The sequence below is a fragment of the Odocoileus virginianus genome, chromosome 12 (genome assembly GCF_023699985.2).
Source record: "Odocoileus virginianus isolate 20LAN1187 ecotype Illinois chromosome 12, Ovbor_1.2, whole genome shotgun sequence".
Taxonomy (NCBI): Eukaryota; Metazoa; Chordata; class Mammalia; order Artiodactyla; family Cervidae; genus Odocoileus; species Odocoileus virginianus.
In genome coordinates, this window is record NC_069685.1 from 59,391,187 (window position 1) to 59,410,457 (window position 19,271).

General features: G+C 52.2%; 1 protein-coding gene across 5 annotated transcripts in view; it reads right to left on the reverse strand.

Moving 5' to 3' along the window:
- Positions 1 to 19,271, reverse strand: part of FAM222A (family with sequence similarity 222 member A) — a 60,782-nt gene that overhangs the window by 23,505 nt on the left and 18,006 nt on the right. For 2 of the 5 annotated variants that reach the window (XM_070475424.1, XM_070475426.1), the window contains one exon: positions 6,308 to 6,435. The exons of 1 other annotated variant lie outside the window; for it this stretch is intronic. In XM_070475424.1, the coding sequence (XP_070331525.1) occupies positions 6,308 to 6,389 (82 nt within the window). In that variant the 5' untranslated portion in view covers positions 6,390 to 6,435. Of the gene's footprint in view, positions 1 to 6,307; positions 6,436 to 19,271 lie in introns of those variants that run through there. 2 more of the 5 variants (XM_070475428.1, XM_070475427.1) reach the window with 1 other exon arrangement.

Here is a 19,271-nt window from a genome sequence, read left to right on the forward strand (position 1 = left end):
ATAGAATGGGAAAGACTAGAGATCTCTTTAAGAAAATTAGAGGTACCAAGGGAACATTTAATGCAAAGATGGGCATCAATAAAGGACAGAAATGGTATGGACCTAACAGAAGCAGAAGATACTAAGAGGTGGCAAGAATACACAGAACTATACAAAAAAAGATATCAATGACCCAGATAACCATGATGGTGTGATCACTCACCTAGAGCCAGACATCCTGGAGTGCAAAGTCAGGTGGGTCTTAGGAAGAATCTCTATGAACGAAACTAGGGGAGATGATGGAATTCCAGCTGAGCTATTTCAAACCCTAAAAGATGATGCTGGAAAGTGCTGCACTCAATATGCCAGCAAATTTGGAAAACTCAGCAGTGGCCACAGGACTGGAAAAGGTCAGTTTTCATTCCAATCCCAAAGAAAGGCAATGCCAAAGAATGTTCAAACTACTGCATAATTGCACTCATCTCTCACACTAGCAAAGTAATGCTCAAAATTCTCCAAGCCAGGCTCCAACAGTATGTGAACTGAGAACTTCCAGATATTCAAGCTGGATTTAGAAAAGGCAGAGGAACCAGAGGTCAAATTGCCAACATCCGCTGGATTATTGAAAAAGCAAGAGAGTTCCAGAAAAACATCTACTTCTGCTTTATTGACTATGCCCAAGTCTTTGTGTGGATCACAACAAACTGGAAAATTCTGAAAGAGATGGGAATACCAGACCACCTTATCTGCCTCCTGAGAAATCTGTATGCAGGTCAAGAAGCAACAGAACCGGACATGGAACAGACTGGTTCCAAATTGGGAAAGGAGTACGTCAAGACTGTATATTGTCACCCTGCTTATTTAACTTCTATACAGATTATACATGCGAAATGGCGGGCTGGATGAAGCACAAGCTGGAATCAAGATTGCCAGGAAAAATATCAATAACCTCAGATATGCAGATGATACCATCCTTATGGCAGAAAGCAAAGAGGAACTAAAGAGCCTATTGATGAAAGTAGAGGAGGAGAGTGAAAAAGCTGGCTTAAGACTCAACATTCAGAAAGCAAAGATCATGGCATCCAGTCCCATCACTTCATGGCAAATAGATGGGGAAACAATGAAAACAGTGATAGACTTTCTTTTCTTGGGCTCCAAAATCACTGCAGATGGTGACTGCAGCCATGAAATTAAAAGATGCTTGCTCCTTGGAAGAAAAGCTATAACAAACCTAGACAACATATTAAAAAGACACACAACTTTGCCAACAAATCAGCCTCTAGTCAAAGCTACAGTTTTTCCAATAGTCATGTATGCATGTGAGAATTGGACTATAAGGAAAGCTGAGCGCCAAAGAATTGATGCTTTTGAACTATGGTGCTGGAGAAGACTCTTGAGAGTCCCTTGGACTGCAAGGAGATCCAACCATCCAACCTAAAGGAAATCAGTCCTGAACATTCATTGGAAGAACTGATGCTGAAACTCCAATACTTTACCACCTGATGCGAAGAACCAACTCATTGGAAAAGACCCTGATGCTGGGAAAGATTGAAGGCGAGAGGAGAAGGGGACAACAGAGGATGAGATGGTTGGATGGCATCACTGACTTGATGGACATCAGTTTGAGCAGGCTCTGGGAGTTGGTGATGGACAGGGAAGCCTGGCATGCTGCAGTCCATCGGGTTGCAAAGAGTTGGACACAACTGAGTGACTGAACTGAATTAATGGGGTAGATATAATTGGTAAATACTAAACTCTGAGCCCTGAAAACAAAGCCACATCTTTTCAAATTCCCATAAAAAGTCATAAAACTCACAAAAAACCCAGCGATCAAATGGCAAGGAAAACTTCACTGAAGTCCAAAAAAGTAGAAATCTTAGTATTATCTGATTATAATGCAATAGAACTAGAAATAACAAAACACAAAAGCACCTACTACCTGGACTCATAGATGGAACTCAGATGAGCCTGAAGCCAAAGAAGAAATCAAAGCCAAAATTCTGTGGCCCCATGGACTGTAGCCCACCAGGCTCCTCTGTCCCTGGGATTCTCCAGGCAAGAATACTGGAGTGGGTAGTCATTCCCTTCTCCAAGGATCTTCCCAACCCAGGGATCAAACCTGAGTCTATTATGTGTCCTGCATTGGATTGGGGTGAATTCTTTATGCACTAGGGCCATCTGGGAAGCTCATAGAGTATTTAGAAAGTACTGATAAAAATACATGTTAGAACCTATAGGATACATCTAAAGCAGTGCTCAGAGAATTCATAGCCTTAATCTTCCTTTTTTTCTTGTTTACCAGTATAAAGATCTAAGCCTCTCAAAAAAAAATTTTTTAAAGCAAAGCAGGAGCATTTTAATAAAGACAAATGCATAAATTAATGAATTAGAAACCAGAAAAGGGTAATTACTAATAAATGGATCCTAAAGATGTTTCTTTTTGGAAAGGAGGGGGGTAGATAACCTCATTAGCTAACTAACCTAATCAAAAAGGGGGAGCACAAAATATACAATATCAGAAACAAGGGTAACATAATCATTTAAAAGAATTAATTTTCTGCAGCCTCAGGCAGATAAATTTTAAAATCTGGATAAAATGGGTACTTTTCTAGAGAAACATAATTTACTAAATTCATTCAAGAACATTTAAACCAATCATTATGGAACAAATGGCCAACATCTCAGTGCTACCAAGGCCTCCACCTGCCCCAAATAAATACACTGGCCTAGACTGCTTCATGGAGGATCAACCAATCTTTAAAGAACAGATAATCCATTTCTACTTGCAATGTTATAAAGCACAGAGGAAGGAGGAAGCAAGGGTCTTTGTGAAGCAAGTGTAACACTGATGGTAAAACCCAACAAAAACTGTTCCTAAAAAAGAAAACTAAAGACTAATGTCACTGATGAAATTGAAGTAAAACTCCTATTAAATAGAAAATCCAATCCCATGGTATATTAGAATGAAATATTTCTCATGACCAAGTGGGAACCAACCAGGAAGGCAAGGTTGGTCCATTATTAAGAAATCTATATTATTATTCATATTAAGAGACCAAGGCGGGGCGGGGGGGGAGAACATATGATCAGTTTCACAGACGCTGAAAAGTTCAAATTCCATTCTTGATTCAGGAATAGGTAGACACTTACTTTTAACCTGATAAAGTATCTGCCCCTAAACCAGTATTTTGTGTTATGAGGAAATCCTAGAAGCTTCTGGTTAAAGTCAGAGACAAAGCAAGAATGTCTATTGTTGCCACTATTATTTTTTATTGTTCCAGGGATAGTAGGCACCATTAATAAGACAAAGAAATCAAGGTATAAAACTTGCAAAGTAGGAGGTCAAATTATTGCTTACAAATGATTTGATAGTATAACTGAAAAACTTAAGAGACTAAATTGAAAAAGATTTATAAACAACAAAATTCAGTAAGGTGGCAGGAGTTAATAGCCTTTATATCAACACTTATGGAAGAAAAGATTAGCCAAGAAAGGTTAACATTCCAGAGGCAGTAAACTTTAAAAATGTGCAAAGGTCTAAATGAAGAAAATACTAACAATGTTGCTGAGGGACAGGGAAGAAAGTCTGAACAAACAGAAAGGTACAGACCGTGTTACTGGAGGGAAAGACATCATAAAAATGTCATTTCTTCCTAAATTAATTTATAAATTGCATGCAATCTCAGTGAAAACCCAAACAGGATTTTGTTCTTACCTAGATAAGTTGATTCTGTGGTCCAGGCAGAAAACTAATAGAACAGCCAAGGAATTTTTGCATAAGAGAAATGATGAATAACAAGCAGGAAGCACCATCAAATATTAAAATGTATTATACACATGCTACGACATGGATGAACCCTGAAAACGCTGTGCAGAGGGCAAGAAGCCAGTCACAAAAGGCCACAAACCGTATGAGTCCCCTCTCAGTAAAGGGCAAAAAGAGAGGAATTTATAGAGAACGGAAGATGAAGGAGTGGGTAAAGGGATTTCTTCTGAGCTGATAGAAATGCTCTAAAATGGACTGGGGTGGTGGATGCAAAAATTCTGTAAGTATACTAAACCACTGACAGTACACTCAGATGGGTGGACTGTATGGTACGTGAATAATATCTCAACAAAGCCATTACAATTTTTAAGATGTATTATACTGCTACAATAATTAAATCAGCATTGCACCGATATTTGAATGTACTTGTATCCATACCCCAACTTTGTACCAGATAAATTACCAAACATATCAGAGATTATATATTTTAAAAATTAAACGAGAGAAGAACTAGAAGAAACCCTGGGGAAGCTCCCTCTCATTTTTTTTTTTAACAGCCTCAGCATGAAAAAGGACATTAAGTATGACATAAAATCCAAAGTCCATAAAAGGAAGCACTGACAAATTTCACTTCATCAAAAAAAAAAAAAAAGTCCTCTGTGACAGAATCAAAGACAAATGACAATCTAGGGGAAACATCTGCAGTTCATAGGACAGACAGAAGTCTAATTCCATCATATACAAAGAGCTCCTATAAATCAATAAGGACAAAACCCAGTGGGGAAAAAACAGATCAAGAGGATGAACAGATAAATCAAACCACATCCATCAAAGTTACAAATGCACATACCTTCAACCCCGTATTTCCTCTTGTAGAAATTTATGCTGTGGTTTTATTCACATCTTTGTGACACATATCCAGAGACAAAGTTTGTTCCTGCACTGCTTGTAATGGCAGGTTGGGTATGGTTCTCCTTAGGGGACTGGCCAAATAAATGATGGATCGTCCATGCTATGAGAAACTTTGTGGCAAAAGAATGAGGAAGCTCTTCAGATGCTGACATGTAGTTTGTATGGCTAAGTGAAAAAAGTGAGGCATAGGACAGCGGATAAAATACGTGTAGACACACATATTTGCTAGCATGTGCATAAAACACCTGGGAGACCAGACAGGAGTGGAGAGGCAGGCTTTGTCTCTCTACCCCCTTTATTCCGTTGGAATACTGGACTACATGAGTATATTACCATGTCTAAAGATTGTTGTTTTTCAGCAGCTCTCTTTAAGACCCCATGGACTGGAGCCTCCCAGGCTTCTCTGTCCATGGGATTCTCCATGCAGGAAGACTGGAGTGGGTTGTCATTTCCTTCTCCAGAGGGATATTCCCGGACCAGGAATTGAACCCATGTCTCCCGCATTGGCAGGTGGATTCTTTACCTCTGAGCTACCAGGGAAGCCCCTGTCTAAAGATAAATACATATTAAAAAAAGAATAAAGCAACAATATAGACACAGTGATAAATGGTAACTGATCCTGTGTGATATAGGACAGAGGGCAATAGGGAAGGGTGGGAACTGGGGACTGTGGTGAACTGGAGAGGAACATCCCCTTAAAGATGCAGGCGTTCTGTTCTAACCAATAGCTGCAGTCCAGGAGGAACATAGGCCTGTGATACAGAGCCTCTGATTTGTATTCACGACACACTAGATCCAGATTTTTATGAATATCTCCCTATTTTTTTAAATGTTTCTAAATACTGAAAAAATAACAGCAGCAAATCTATGGTGGTTAAGAATAATCAGACCAGAAGGCTTGGGACCCCTCTCCTGGATGGTAAAGGAGGACAGACCCTTGGAGGTTACCACGTCCAGCTCCCTAACTTGACCCGTTGACAAAGGCAAGGCCCAGAGAGGGGAAAGGACATGCCCAAGACCACACAGCAATTCAAGCCCCAAGCTGGGATCTCATTTGGGACAACAGTTGCCTTTTGAACGATATGGGGGTTAATCTGAGCGTAATTTACAGTTGGCCCTCCACATCCTCAGTTCCTCCACCAACTGCAGACCCTGGAGTACTGTGGTGTTCACTACTGAAAAATATCCGTGTATAAATGGACCCACACGGTTCAAACCTGCGCTGCTCCAGGGCAAAGCGTGTTTGCTTTCCTGTGATCCTACCCCCTGCTGACACAGAGACAGACATGACATGTGGCGGGCCACGGAGGAAGTGCTAGGCTTGGGGTCCCGGTGCTGCTAAGTGGCCGGAGGAGGCTGCTGCGGAGGAAGGTCGCGCCCGGTGGGTGTCAGCCAGGCCAAGGGAGTGGGTGCCACTGTCGGGGAGGGACCCCAGCCGCCCAAAGGGCTGGGAGGGCACAGAGCGCCCAGAGCAGGCTGGCGGTGGGGGGACAGGCTGGAGTGGGGACGGCTTTCCCCGCCTGGGGGCTGCCCTGCCACGGCCCGAGCTGGGGCGAGCTCGGTGTGCCCCGGAGGATGCCAGCGCCAGGGGCCTGGAGCGGGCAGGGGAGGGGGTGGGGGCCGGCGCGGCGGGCAGGGCGCGTCACTCACACTTGCGCAGCTCCAGGCTCTTGGTCGGGCAGGCCAGGTGTTGGCCGGGGGCGTTCTGGGTCCTCTGCAGACAGGCCAGCATGGCTGAGCTGGGGGCCCGCAGCGGGGCGCGCTCTGCGGCGGGGTCCCTGTGAGGAGGGGAGAGGAGGTGCTGGTCACACGGGCCACTCCAGGCCTGCCTCCCAGCTCCCCGCCCGGCCCGACTCTGTGTGTGGGTCACACCTGCTCCAGGGGGCTTCCCAGACACCCCCAGGCGTGCTCTCTCAGCAGCTCCCCTCCACGTTCCTTTGGGTGGTGGTGGGCTCCATTCTCTCATAACCACGTGCCAGCAAATCTGTACCAACCCCCCTGTCTCCACCTCCCCGCTCCCCACCTTCAGCCCTGAGCTCATCAAGGGCACAGACCCCCCATCTGTAGGGTCATCTTGGGAAGCTACACGGAGGGGAGGGGTGTCCGGGAACTTCCCGTGACACACGGGGTTCCCACTCATTGAAGTGTTGGTCTCCCCGCCGCCACCGCAGTCTGGAGACTTTTCCCAGTGCACCTGGAGGGGTGAGATGTCCAGGGTGGGGTCCCCGCGAGAACCGGGGGTGGCCTGTGCTGAGCCTGACCTTGGTTTCAGACTGAGCCCCGAGACCAGGCCCGAAAGGCCACCAGGCCCCCGACCACGTCCCTGAGCCCAAACGGAAAAGGGCAAGGCCCACCCAGGGTGGCTCAGGCGTGGCTCCAGACAGGGCCACGTGGGCTCACTGACCCAGATCCACATGGAAACGAGCATTTTTATCTACACAAAACCTCTCTTCCCCCGAGAACCCGGAGCCTCTGAGGGGCAAGATGACATGGGCAGGGCCTGCCCTGGATGGATGGGGAGAGGGCGGGACGTTTCCTGCCAGGGAAAGGCAGGCCCAGGTGTGGGCTCAACCCTGGAGACTGCTGATGGCCACCCAGCCCCGGTGCCCCAGCCCCAGCCCCACCCCCACTGCCAAGGCCCGAGCTGCCAAGCGGGCGGCTGGTTTTAAAAAAGAAGAAAGCGGAGGGGAGGGTGTGTTGAAGGGGAAGAAAGGGAAGTTATTTAATACTAAACAGGTGTCTGGAGCCCTAAATTCTGCCGCTTTCTTCTAATAATGAAGTATTCATGAGGAAAAGCCTTTTTTCACTACTTTCTTAAGATACTAATTTCACAACAAGCTCCTTGTTACCGAGCAATTATTCCAATCTTGTATTTCCCCGAGACGGTTGCAGCCTCCTGTCTGTCCCGGACCCTCGGTAAATGAAAGACAATCACGTACCCACCTTTCATTATGCTCTATTTTACTTTCAGCAAAGGTACCCTGAAAGAAATGATTTACTCTGAAAGGGACTTTTATTCAGTTTCAAAACCAATTTTCTCCTATTACTGTCTCAGGAAAAAAAAAGAGAGAGACAGAGGGAGAGAGAGATGGGGGGTGGATGGGGGAGGGTCGGTGGGTCTAATGCCTCCCCTCCCCAACCTCCCAATCGCCAGCCTTAACGCAGCGACGCGATAAAAGCTTCGGTATCCGCTTCCTGGCTTTGATTTCTGGTAATTTTAAAATATGCCATTACAATCAGGCAGAAATTACACAGTTGAAGAAGGGAATGAAGTGGGGCTTACTGCAGGGACGAAAGCCCTTGACTACGGAAGGAGGCGCCACTCCCTGGGGACTCAGGACGTGAGCGAGCCAGCATCGGGCTGCGCCGGGGGCCCTTGGGGACACACCACACTCCTGGGGGCAGCCAGGCCCCCTCGGACGCAACACCCGCAGTGCTGGGCGTCCGCCCACACCCAGAGGTGCTCGCCACATCCATTTTCCTGCAGGTGGATACACCCCGACACACCCTCGCCCACCCCAAGTGACACGCCCCTCCGGCACCTCTCAGCACTCACGGGCCATCCACGGAAACACACACACCATCGTGTGCCCGCCTGGAAGGTGAGAGGCCTGGGGGCACCCTGGCAGCCCGGCCTCGGGTCCCCACTGTAGCCCAGAGTGCTGGCCACCTCCCGCTGCTCTGACGGAGACTTAGGGGGACAGAGGGGAGAGGCCAGCCCGCCTTAGGGCCCCAGCAAGCCCTTTCTGTCCAAAGACGAAACCCAGAGGGGGACGGGGCCCTCCCCGGGGCACTCAGCAGCCAGGGACTGGGTGAGCCTGGCTCCTCTCCACTGGGCTGTGCTGCTGCCCACAGGCTGGGGCGGCGCTGGGCAGCGAAGGAGGGAGGTCAGCACCTAGAGGAAACCTGGGCTGGAAGCCCAGAAGCACCCCACCTCCATGCCTGTGTCACCCCCGGGGAGTTCCTGCCCCTCGCTGGCCTTGTAAAAGCACCTCCGTGATCCCTCCCAGCTCATTCTTCTCCAGGGTCCTGGCCCAGCCCAGCCCCACCTTGGGTGGTCCTCCCCACCCCTGGCCATTCACCAGGTGCCCAGAAGCCCAGGGCCCCTCTCCAGAGCCCCCCCTTCCCCAGGGGTCAAGCACCCTAGCCTGCTTTTCAGTGGAAAAGGGCAGGCCAGGGGCTGCAGCGCTTATCGGGTGAGGGGTAGGCCGCCTATTCTCCTCTGGTGGCTCAGTCAGTCAAGAATTTGCCCACAACATAGGAGACCCAGGTTCCATCCGTGGGTCAGGAAGATCTGCTGGAGAAGGGAACGGCTACCCACTCCAGGATTCTCGCCTGGAGAGTCCCGTGGACACAGAAGCCTGACGGGATACAGTTCATGGGGCCACAAAGAGTCGGACACGACTGGGCAACTACCGCCAGACCCCAGCAAATGCCCTCCCCGTGGGGCTCCGGTTTCAGGGTGCTCAGACGGTGGACGCCCAGGCAGTTCTGGGGGCTGTGAGAGACCACGAGGCCCAGCTCAGGGCCCACAGAGGATTCCCCAGGGGAGATGGAGTCCAGGGGAAGGCCTCAGCTCAGCTTTCCTGGTGCAGCCGCCTGGCTCAGTCTGTCCCGCGCCCGTGGAGGACCAGCCATCTGAGCGGCCGGCTGCACGTGGAGAAGATGGATTTCTTCCTGGGCCCGCAGCACCCCAGCCCCCTGCCCCTTCTCCCCGGAACCCTGTGCCCTGCTGCCGGGGCAGGTGCGGGGTGGGGTCCGGTGGGGGAGGGCAGAGGCCAGTTTGGGATCATCCACATTATTTACGGCTTCCCAGGTGGCTCAGCGGTAAAGAACCCGCCTGCCAGTGCAGGAGACTTGGGTTTGATCCCTGGGTCGGGAAGATCCCCTGGAGGAGGGCATGGCAACCCCCTCCAGTAGTCTCGCCTGGAGAATCCCATGGACAGAGGAGCCTGGCGGGCTATGGTCCACGGGGCTGCAAAGAGTTGCACGTGACTGAAGTGACTTAGCACATGCACACACATTATCTACAAACAAGACAAAACAACCTTCTTACTGGCCCTAAAACTTCTCTCTGGTGCCAGAATAGAGCCTAACCCTCTGCCTGGCCCTCAAGGCCATTATGACCTGCCCCCCCACCCTCCACCATCTCTCATCGCTCCCTCCAGCCCGCCAGCCCCCAAACCTTTACCTGCACTGGTCTGTCCACTCACAGCACTGCCATCTGATCCCTTGTAACTCAGACTCAGGTCCCCTCCTCTGGGCACCCCCGCTCATGGCCCTAATCACACAGAGTTGTAATTGCCAATTTTCGTGTCTGTCTCTCTCCACTGGACTGTTGAGTTTCTCAGGGGCAACGACCATGTCTTATTTGTCTCTTTCTTCCCAATGCCTGGCAGAGAGCAATCGCTTAATAAGTAGGTGTTGAATGACTGGCCGAATCCATGAATTTAGTTACTGTCAGATGAAGTGATGGGGGCCTCAGAGAAGCCAAGTGTCCTGCATAAGGTCACACAGCAAACCGGAGACAGGACTGGAGCAGGTGCCTAAGACAGTCATGATCTTTCTGTGACCTCCCCTGCCCCCTCTCTGCTAGGCATCACCCCTGTCTGTAGAAAGCCAGCTGCCCAGAGCCCCCACCCCAACTCATGACTACTCTCTCAGCCAGGGACCATCCTGGGAGAGCGGCTCATTTTGAAACCCTATCTGCAAATCAGGCTGTTTAGAAGCCCAAGGTCTTTTGTGACTTTAATAATATAAAAGTGGGGTGGGGGGAGAGAGGGGGAAATGTCGCAAGCCTCAATGATTAGACTGATTTGGCTACCGTCCCTGACGCGGGGGCTGATAAGACTCCTTATCTTGGAGGCACCCCTAGGAAAAGGTCCCCTCCACCAGATAATGCCCCCAGCTGTCGATATGCCCTTTCATAGCTGAGGATTTAGATAAAGGAAATGTGACAGGGGAGGGGAAAGAAAGGAAGGAACTTCCCGAGTCCGAGGAGGAATTGAGACTGCTGCTCGCCTTGGCAGAACAATGCAGAGCAGACGGATGTCTAGAGGCTGCCTTTATATTTATTAAAAGAACAGGGAATGGGGCCTTTGGCCCGGCCCGCCTTTTGTCATCTCCCCCAGCCTGTCTGGCTGCAGGGGGTGTTGGGGAGCCACCCCTCCCCATGCTGCCAGTGGGAACGGGGAGCTGGAAAATGACAATACATGCTGGTGCTACTAACAGCAGCGCGCATTTACGGAAAGCTCCCTCTGGGCCACGCCCCACACGCATCCAGTCTGTTACACCTCACCGTGTCCTCCGAGCAGCCTCCCTTGTGGCTTCTATCTCTAGGCCCATTTCACAGATGAGGAACCGGTCACAGAGAGGGGACGTCATCTGGCCAAGGTCACACAGCTTTCAGGTGGCAGAGCCTGAGGGCATCAACCCCAGCCAGGGTCTACCACCTCGGGCCTCCAGCCTTGGCTCCATGTTGGGGGCTGGGGTCGACCCCCATCTCGCAGGCAGCTGGGCAGGAAGGAGCAGAAGCAAAGTCGTGCTTCTTCCCAGTCTCTGGTTCTACTCCAGGACACTCTAGGATCATGGAGAGAGAGACAAAAAGCAGGGAAGGAGGAAGAAGGGGCCCCCAGGAGGCCACTTATTCATCCCATGGACATTCACAGAGGACAATCTAAGAGGCCCACGTGGGCAGAGCAATCCTGAGATGGCTAGAGCAAGGCCCTGCCTCCAGAAGGGAACCGTTCTGAGGCGGCCGTTGTTTACCCAGCCATTCACTCACTCATTCAGGAAGCAAACACTCCTGGAACATCTTTTGGGGACCAGCTCCATGCCATGTGCTGGGAGGATGGAAATCTGTGAGGATGTCCTGCCAAGATAGAATATCCAACCAGACTGCATGCTCCCAAGGCCGGCCTGCTTGAAGTGGAATTCCCTGGCCTCTCCCCTTGGCCTCCGCTATTTCCCTGAAGAGGCAGGTGGGCAGAACTCTCCCCTAGGCATCCTGCAGGTCAGAGTCTGCCCTTGCCATACCAGCTGGGCTGGCCCTGAGCGGGTGGGAGGCAGGGACACGCCTCCACAGCAGGAGGCGGCTGTGACCCTGTGAAGCCCCGCTCCCAGCCTTCCCTCCTTCCAGGAGCTGCCCCTTCTGGCCTCTGTGGCTCCACTCAAGGCCAAAGACCGGTTGTGGCTGAGAGGAGGTCATGCCAGGCCTTCCCAGCGTCCAGTGGGACTACGAGTTCAGAGTAGAGGGCCAGCCCTGGAGGCTTTAGGATGGCATCTGCCAGGCGGGGGCCAAGCCCCAGGGTTCTAACTGGCTGAGTGACCCTGAAGTCACACCCGTTCTCTGAGTCTCAGTTTCCCTTGCAGAATCCTGATGGCAAGTGGCCCAGCTGATCAGCGGAGGCCCTTGGAACCTGGACACAAGGAGATGTTACCATGTGGTTTTCCAGCACAGTCCAGGGCACTAGTTGTGTGCAAGACACAGGGCTGAGTCCACACCAGTGGGGTTTAGATGCAGTCGAGAGGGGTCGAGACAGGAGGCTGATAAAACCCAGGATGTTAAGTGCCAAGTGGACAGTCGGGACTCCAAGTTCCCTAATAACAGGTGAAGGAGATGCCTGCTGTTCCCCAGACCTCATGACCTTCACTCAGTGCGGGCAGGAGTTCCCCCGCCCACTCCCCACTCCCCCAGTTCTCACCTCCAATCCCTGCACTGCACTTGAAGCCTTGCTCTCCTTCACCCTTTCTCTGCCCCCAGCCCAGCCCCACCTGCCGGGAAGAATTTGAAGTGGAGGCAGGAGGACCAGGACCTGGGAGGGGCCGTGAGCACTGGACTGCAAGCTGTGGAGAGCTGGATTGCAGCCTGACTGTGTGGCCTGAGTGGCTCCCTTCTCTGGACGGGTTCCTACCACCACGAGCCGAGCCGGGCCAGCACAAAGCCTCAGAAAGCTCAATGCCCCCCTATACCAGAAGGGGCAGGATCTGCCTGACCTTGACCAGGACAGAAGGGTGGAGGGACCCTCACCCAAGAGTGCCACAAGGGTGCCCAGGCCCTCCCCTATGACAGGAGGATCCCCTGTCTGTCTGTCTTCTGCTCCCCTGTCTCTATCTCTGTCGCTTGTTCTCTCTGCCCCTCTATCCTGGCGCTTCTCTTCCTTGCTGTCTCCTTTCTCACTCCTTTCCTGACCCCACTCTCCCCTGCCCCTTCCCCATCTAACCCCCCCAACTCTCTCTGCAAGGCAGCCAGAGTACTAGCCCACCCCACCCCCTCCTACTGCTCCCCCCCCCCCATTCCCGATCCAAGCCCCCGAGCCCGAGGCCTTCCAGGGGACCCTGTTAATAATTAAATGTTAATCTAAAAAGCAATTTGAGCTTCGGCTAGGCAGATCTGGTTAGAGATTACATTAGCATGGAGGAGGCGAGGGTAATTTTCTTTAACCCCTCTCCTGATCTCTCAAGCCCAGGAATCTTCAAGTCACACTGGCACTGCTGATTAAACGGGAGCAGGGCTTGGCTGTGGATAAGAGGCCTGTGAAAAGTGATTATTTCCCACTGCTGTTTGGGCTGCAGCAGCACCAGAAAGGGGATTTTCACTCTTTTTAAGGTTGGGGGAGGGGGACGGCTTTGGCCCCTTCAAGAGGAGGCCTCATCCATGGCCAGGATTACTGCTACATCCATCCCTTCTTGCCCCACACAGGCCAGAGGTCTCTCTAAAATGCTAATCTGGCCACAGAACATGACCTGGCTCCCTCTGTTCCCAGGACAGAGCCTCCTGCTTAGGGATTGGCACCCCTCCATTTCGTCCTCATAGTTCCTAACACCTTGTCTGGACCCCACCCTGGGCGGCAGGGCGCTGGAGCCACTGGGCTGCAGGGGATGCCAAAGAGAGAATCGCCACTCACAAATTTGGGTTGGTGGACAGTAGTGTCCAGAGGCGGGCATCCCTCAAGATGTGCCTCTCGCCCCACACCTGCAGGCCTTAGCCCATGCCGTCACTCCTGCTTGAAGCCCTTGAAATTCTACTTGGTGTTCAACTGAAGCCCAGGATCCTCAAAGGCTTTTTGGAGACATAAAGATGCCCCATAAATGTTTGATGAATCACTGGAGTGTCCTAAGTGGCTGTCCGTGATCCCTCCTCCATGGGTTTACGGAGCCTGTGCACAGCAGGCCCTCAGGAAAACGTCTCATGAAGGAAGGATGGGCTGGCCCAGGGAGCTGGGGCTATGCAGGGCTCAGGAAGCAGCCAAACGGGACGCAGGGCTGAGGAATGGGGTGGGCTGCTGGCCTTTCAGCACCACGGCCAGATCCCAGTGCAGGCACCGGGGAGAAAGGGCGGGGGCGGAGCCTGGGAGTCAGTAGCCACGGGAACTACCATGCCTTAACTGGCTCGGGGAACACTCCAACCTTTTCAGATGATGACTTGACAAATTTGGCACCTACTATGTGCCAGGTCTTGGGCTAGATGCTGAGGCAGATGCCAGGAGAGGGGTGTGTGCGTCAGAAGGGCAATTACGAGGCAGGGAGACAAGTGTCCCCTTGATGGAGCCAACCCACCTGGCCTGGGAGGTAGGCCAGGGACAAGGGGCAGCCTCACTCCCTCATAGGGAGGGTGACCATATTGTGCCCCGGGTTTCAGAGCCAGATGCCTTAGCTTTGTTCCTTAACTAAATCCCAGCTTTATCTATTATAAGTCTTCAGTCCCTCGGTCGTATCCGACTCTTTAAGACCCCATGGACTGCAGCACTCCAGGCTTCCCTGTCCATCACCAACTCCCGGAGCTTGCTCAAACTCATGTCCATTGAGTCGGTGATGCCATCCCATCATGTCATCCTCTGTCATTCCCTTCTCCTCCTGCCTTCAGTCTTTCCCACCATCAGGGTCTTTTCCAATGAGTCAGTTCGCATCTTTTAAGTCTGGCCTTGGGCAAATGCCTCCATCTCTCCGAGGCTATAAAGTGCTGGGGTCACAGTAGTAACTCCCTAAAGTGGTAGCTGTTGCTAGTGTCGTTTGGGATTATTATCAACAGGTAAGTAAGAAAGGGCCAAGTGAAGGCAAAGAGAGGAGGTCCCAAGTGGAGAATTGCACAGGCAAGCGTGTGGAGACTTGAGGGAACTGGTGAGTGTAGAGAACCTGAGGCAGCTTTGGGTTGCTGGGAAGACCAAGACATCGCACCAGTGCCCAGCCAGGCAGGTCACCAGGACAGAGGGGATGGGGGCAGGTCCCCCAGACCTCAAGGTGGGGAGAGCTGTTTTCTGTGGACAAGTGCTGGGTTAGGGCAGGGAAGGCTAAGAGTGGGTGCTGGGTGCATGAGTAGTGGCAGTTTCACAAAAGCTTGAGAGTTGCACCCCCCACTCGATGGGCTGGGCCGGGCTCTCACTGCCACCAGCCACAAGCCTGGCTAGTCTTCTCCCAGAGACCCCCACCACAGTAAGTGAAAAGGGGGGTGCTCATTCTCATGCAAATGAACCTCCAGGAAGCCTGAGCTGGGAGAACAAAGACCTCAAACCTCAGAAGCCCCTACCCAACTTTTCTGAGAGCACTCTTCCCTGACAGCCAGATCCCAAAGTGGGGGAGGGGGTTGTCAGGGGCAGGGTCCGATTCTACAAGTCATTTGTTCCTCTCCTAGCTCTGGCTTTGGCTCTTTAATGGCAAGTGGGGGTGGGGTGAGGTGGAGGGGGGCCTGCAGCCGGGAATCAATATCCAATGTCATCAGTGCTATGATGCTATCATGGGGGATGGGGGAACCCAGCAGAAAGGCCCCAGCCCAGTATTTTGTGGGGGGAGCTCATGGAACCTTCCGGGAGGAGCAACAGGTAACCAGATGACTCTAGGGATAACGGGTCTGGAAGGAGGAGGACCCAGTGCAGAGCCAAGATGGGCTGGGTGCGCCCAGCCATCCTCCCCTTGCTCCAGGGCCCTGCATCCATAGTTCAGGGTTAACCCAGCAACAGGGAAGGAGAAAGTCTAATATGCCGAGCAGTAATAGGAGCTTGTTTTTAGTTTAGTGTTCCCATGGGCTCAGCACTTTACAGACATCACCTCATTTAGCCCACCCCAGGCCCGGGAGCAGGAGAGAGCCGACTATGTTGGTGCGTGGTCTGTGTACCCATGAGGGTAAGCGGCCCGAGCCTCCTCGGGAGGGGCTGGAAGAGGTGGGCCTGTGGGGGGTGGGGGGGGGGAAGGCATTTGGATTAGACCCTGGGGGGAGGGGAAGAATGGTAGGGAATCAAACGTGGCCATTGAGGGCTAGTCTTTAAGCCAAGGATCAACAGATGCTTCTAGGGGTCAGACTGGGGCAGAGATGAGTACAGCCATCCAGAGAGGGGTGGGGAAACAGGCCAGGGCACTTGGGCACAGACGTAAATGTATTACCCCCAAGTGGCAAACCCCACCCCTATATGGGCCAGGTCTCCCATTCCAGCCTCTCTGTGAGGGAGGCTGGGCATGCGGTGTCCCCAAGCCCCGCTCAGGTCGGGGAGCTCCCTCCGTGTCCTCTGGCCACAGGGTGCCTGGATTTTCGTGCTGGGGTGCAGTGACCAGACCCCCTGGGTTCCAGTCCTAGCTGTGCCACAGTGCCCCCCCACCCCCGGGGACTCTGATTTTTCCTCTTTGTGCTTCTCCTGTATTCATTCATTTTTCTATGGTAAATAGGCCATCATTTCTGTTTTTTTTAAAATAACTTTTCAGGGACTTCCCTGGTGGTCCAGTGGCTAAGATCCTGTGCTCCCAAATGCAGGAGGCCCACATTCAATCCCAGGTCGGGGAACTAGATCCCACATGCCACAACTAACACCTGGCACAGCCAAATAATTTTTTTTTTTTTTAAAAAAGGAAAATTTTCAAAAGGGATTTCAACCACTGACCACCTGGAGACAAAGCTGGGGTGCTCTGTAAATTCACAGACTCGACAGGGAGCAGCTGCTCAGGGGGGCAGTGGCCATGGAGGGTAGAGGTGGTGGGGTGGGGGAGAAGCAGGAGGAGAGAAAGGCCCGGAAGCTTTGAAATCCAGGAGTGGAGGGACAGACAAACGGACACCGTAAGCTTTAGCATCGGGAAGCAGGGAAGCATATCTGGTCCAGCCAACCTTCCAGCAGGTCCTGTCAACGACTCTTCTGTAAGAAGCCCCTGGGCTTCCCTGGTGGCTCAGTGGTAAAAGAATCCGCCTGGCAATGCAGGAGACATGGGTTCGACCCCTGATCTGGGAAGATCCCACATGCCGTGGAGCGGCTGAGCCAGGGAGCCACAGCCACTGGAGCCCACGCACCCCAGAGCCCTGCTCTGCAACAAGAGACACCACCACGATGAGAAGCCTGCCCACAGCAGATGGAGACAAGCCCACAGCGACGGAGACCCAGCGCAGACAAAGTAAGTACAATTATGAGCAAAAACAAACAGAAAGAAACTCCTCTCCCACCGTGCGGCCCATGACCTCCAGGCCGCCCCTCAGGCCACGCTACGCCCTGCAGGGGCCAGGCGGAGCCTTCCTGTGGACATCACCGCCTTTCCCACTCAGAACTCCCCCACTGGCCTCAAGGCATCTTTGACAGTATCCTCTGAGGCCCTGCACGGACCCCTTCCCCACTCCCCTGGCTCACCTGTTCCTCTAAGAGGCCAACCTTGGTCTCACCCCCGGGCCTTTGCAATAACCATTTAGTTTCTATGTAAATACTCTAGAGCAGCGGTCCTCAACCTTTTCGGCACCAGGGTGCAGTTTCATGGGAGACAATTTTCCCAAGGACTGTGGGAGATGGTTTGGGGGGTGATTCAAGCACATTATATTTATCGTGCACTTTATTTCTAATCTAATGCTGCCGCTGATCTGACAGGGAGTACCGATCTGTGGCCTGGAGGTTGGGGACCCTTGTTCCAGAGCCAAGACTCTCCAATAGAAATATGTCATTATAAACTTTCGAGTACCCACAGGGGGAATTATGTTCAATAAAATATTGCCTTTAATCCAATATATCCAAAATAGTATCACTTCAACATATAACCAATATTCAAAACTGACTAATGAGATATTTTATGGGTTTTTTTGGTAACATGTCTTTGAAATTTGGGGAAGATTTCACATGTAGAGCTCAGCTGGGGTGGCACTCACTGGACCAGCTCCAACCCCTCATTCAAACCTCAACTCAAACGTCACCTCCTCCAAGAGGCCCTCCTTGACCACTCGGTCTAAGCTGGCAACGCTCTGGCTCCACCACTATCCTGTCACTGCTGTAGGTCTTTCACTGCCATGGCCACTTTGAAATGATCTTATTGATGAATACTTTAACATCTGTCTCCCCTACTGGTTCACAGGCTCTTCTGGGTTTGCACAGGGGGGCACACACTAGGTGCTCAGGGTAGCAGGTGGCAGGGGTGGGGGGGTCAGCCTGGGGCCCTCGTCCCCCTACCTCATTTCAAATCCGACTCTCAGTGATGAGAGGCAGAGGTTTGTGTGTTTATGCACATGTTGTGTGTGTGTGTGGGGGGGGGCATGAACATACACACACACACACAAAGACCCTCCCTGCCTCCCCCGGCTTCTGAAAAGCAGGCCCAGAAGATGGGCCTCCTTTCAAAATCAGCCCGGCGCAGAAAAACGGCTGTGACAGCACAAAGCCGAGATTGAATCAGCGACGGGGCCGATTGCCTGGTGACGGTTACAAATGATCTGATGTGGAAAAGACGGGATCAGATGTGTGCAGAACAACGGCTGCTCCGAGCCCCCCAGCACCAGACAATGGGCTGCTGGGCAGGCGGGCGGCTCCAGAAGCCGGAGGCCGGAACGTGCTGATCGGTGCAGGGCCCAGGACTGCTGAGGCCGTGTCTGCGCACCTACTCTTGTGAGCCCAGCTGGACTGGGACGCCATTCACGCCATGCAAAGTCAGGCCCTCCCCACGGGCGTTACACCCCAGTGTGAGACCAAGTCCCCAGCTCTGGGCAGCTGGGTGATGGTCAAATTTCTCTTCATCAGACTCATTTCCAAATGACAAAATGACTAAAAGAGGGATGTTACTTCTATCGTGGGGGAGGAAAAAACTTTCTCCCCACTTCGTGAACCCCACTGGCTCCGGGCTTCTGCCCTCAGGGTCAAGGGCTATGCCCCCTGCCACAGCCACGGAAGTGGCTTCCACCAACCCCCAAGAGGTGGGGTGGGGGTCTGGACCTCCAAATGTATGATTCCCTGGCTCTCACCCACCTTGTGCTGAATGTCACCCTACCTTGACCCTCTCCACAGCCCCCCGCGAGGAAGCTGGGTCCAGAGAGACTGCCTGGCTTGCCCAGAGGTGCACAACAGGGAGGTGGCCAAGACTGGGGACTCATACACCCCTTTCTAGTCCACTCCGAGGTCAGGCACATAGCAGATAGTCAACAAATCCACACTGAACAGACAGACCATACGCTGCAGCCCTTCTTTCCTGACCACTCCTTGCAGACCCAGGGCTCACGGCTCCCCCCAGCTCCTCTCCAGTCGTCTGCTCTGGCCCCAGGAGTCTCCCCCACCATCATTTCACTGCAGAGTTGACCACTTCCATCCAACAGGCCCCTCCACACATCTGGAATACCCAGGCCCCCACAGAACTAAGCCGGTGTTCATCAGTGCAGGAGGGTAAGCAGAGA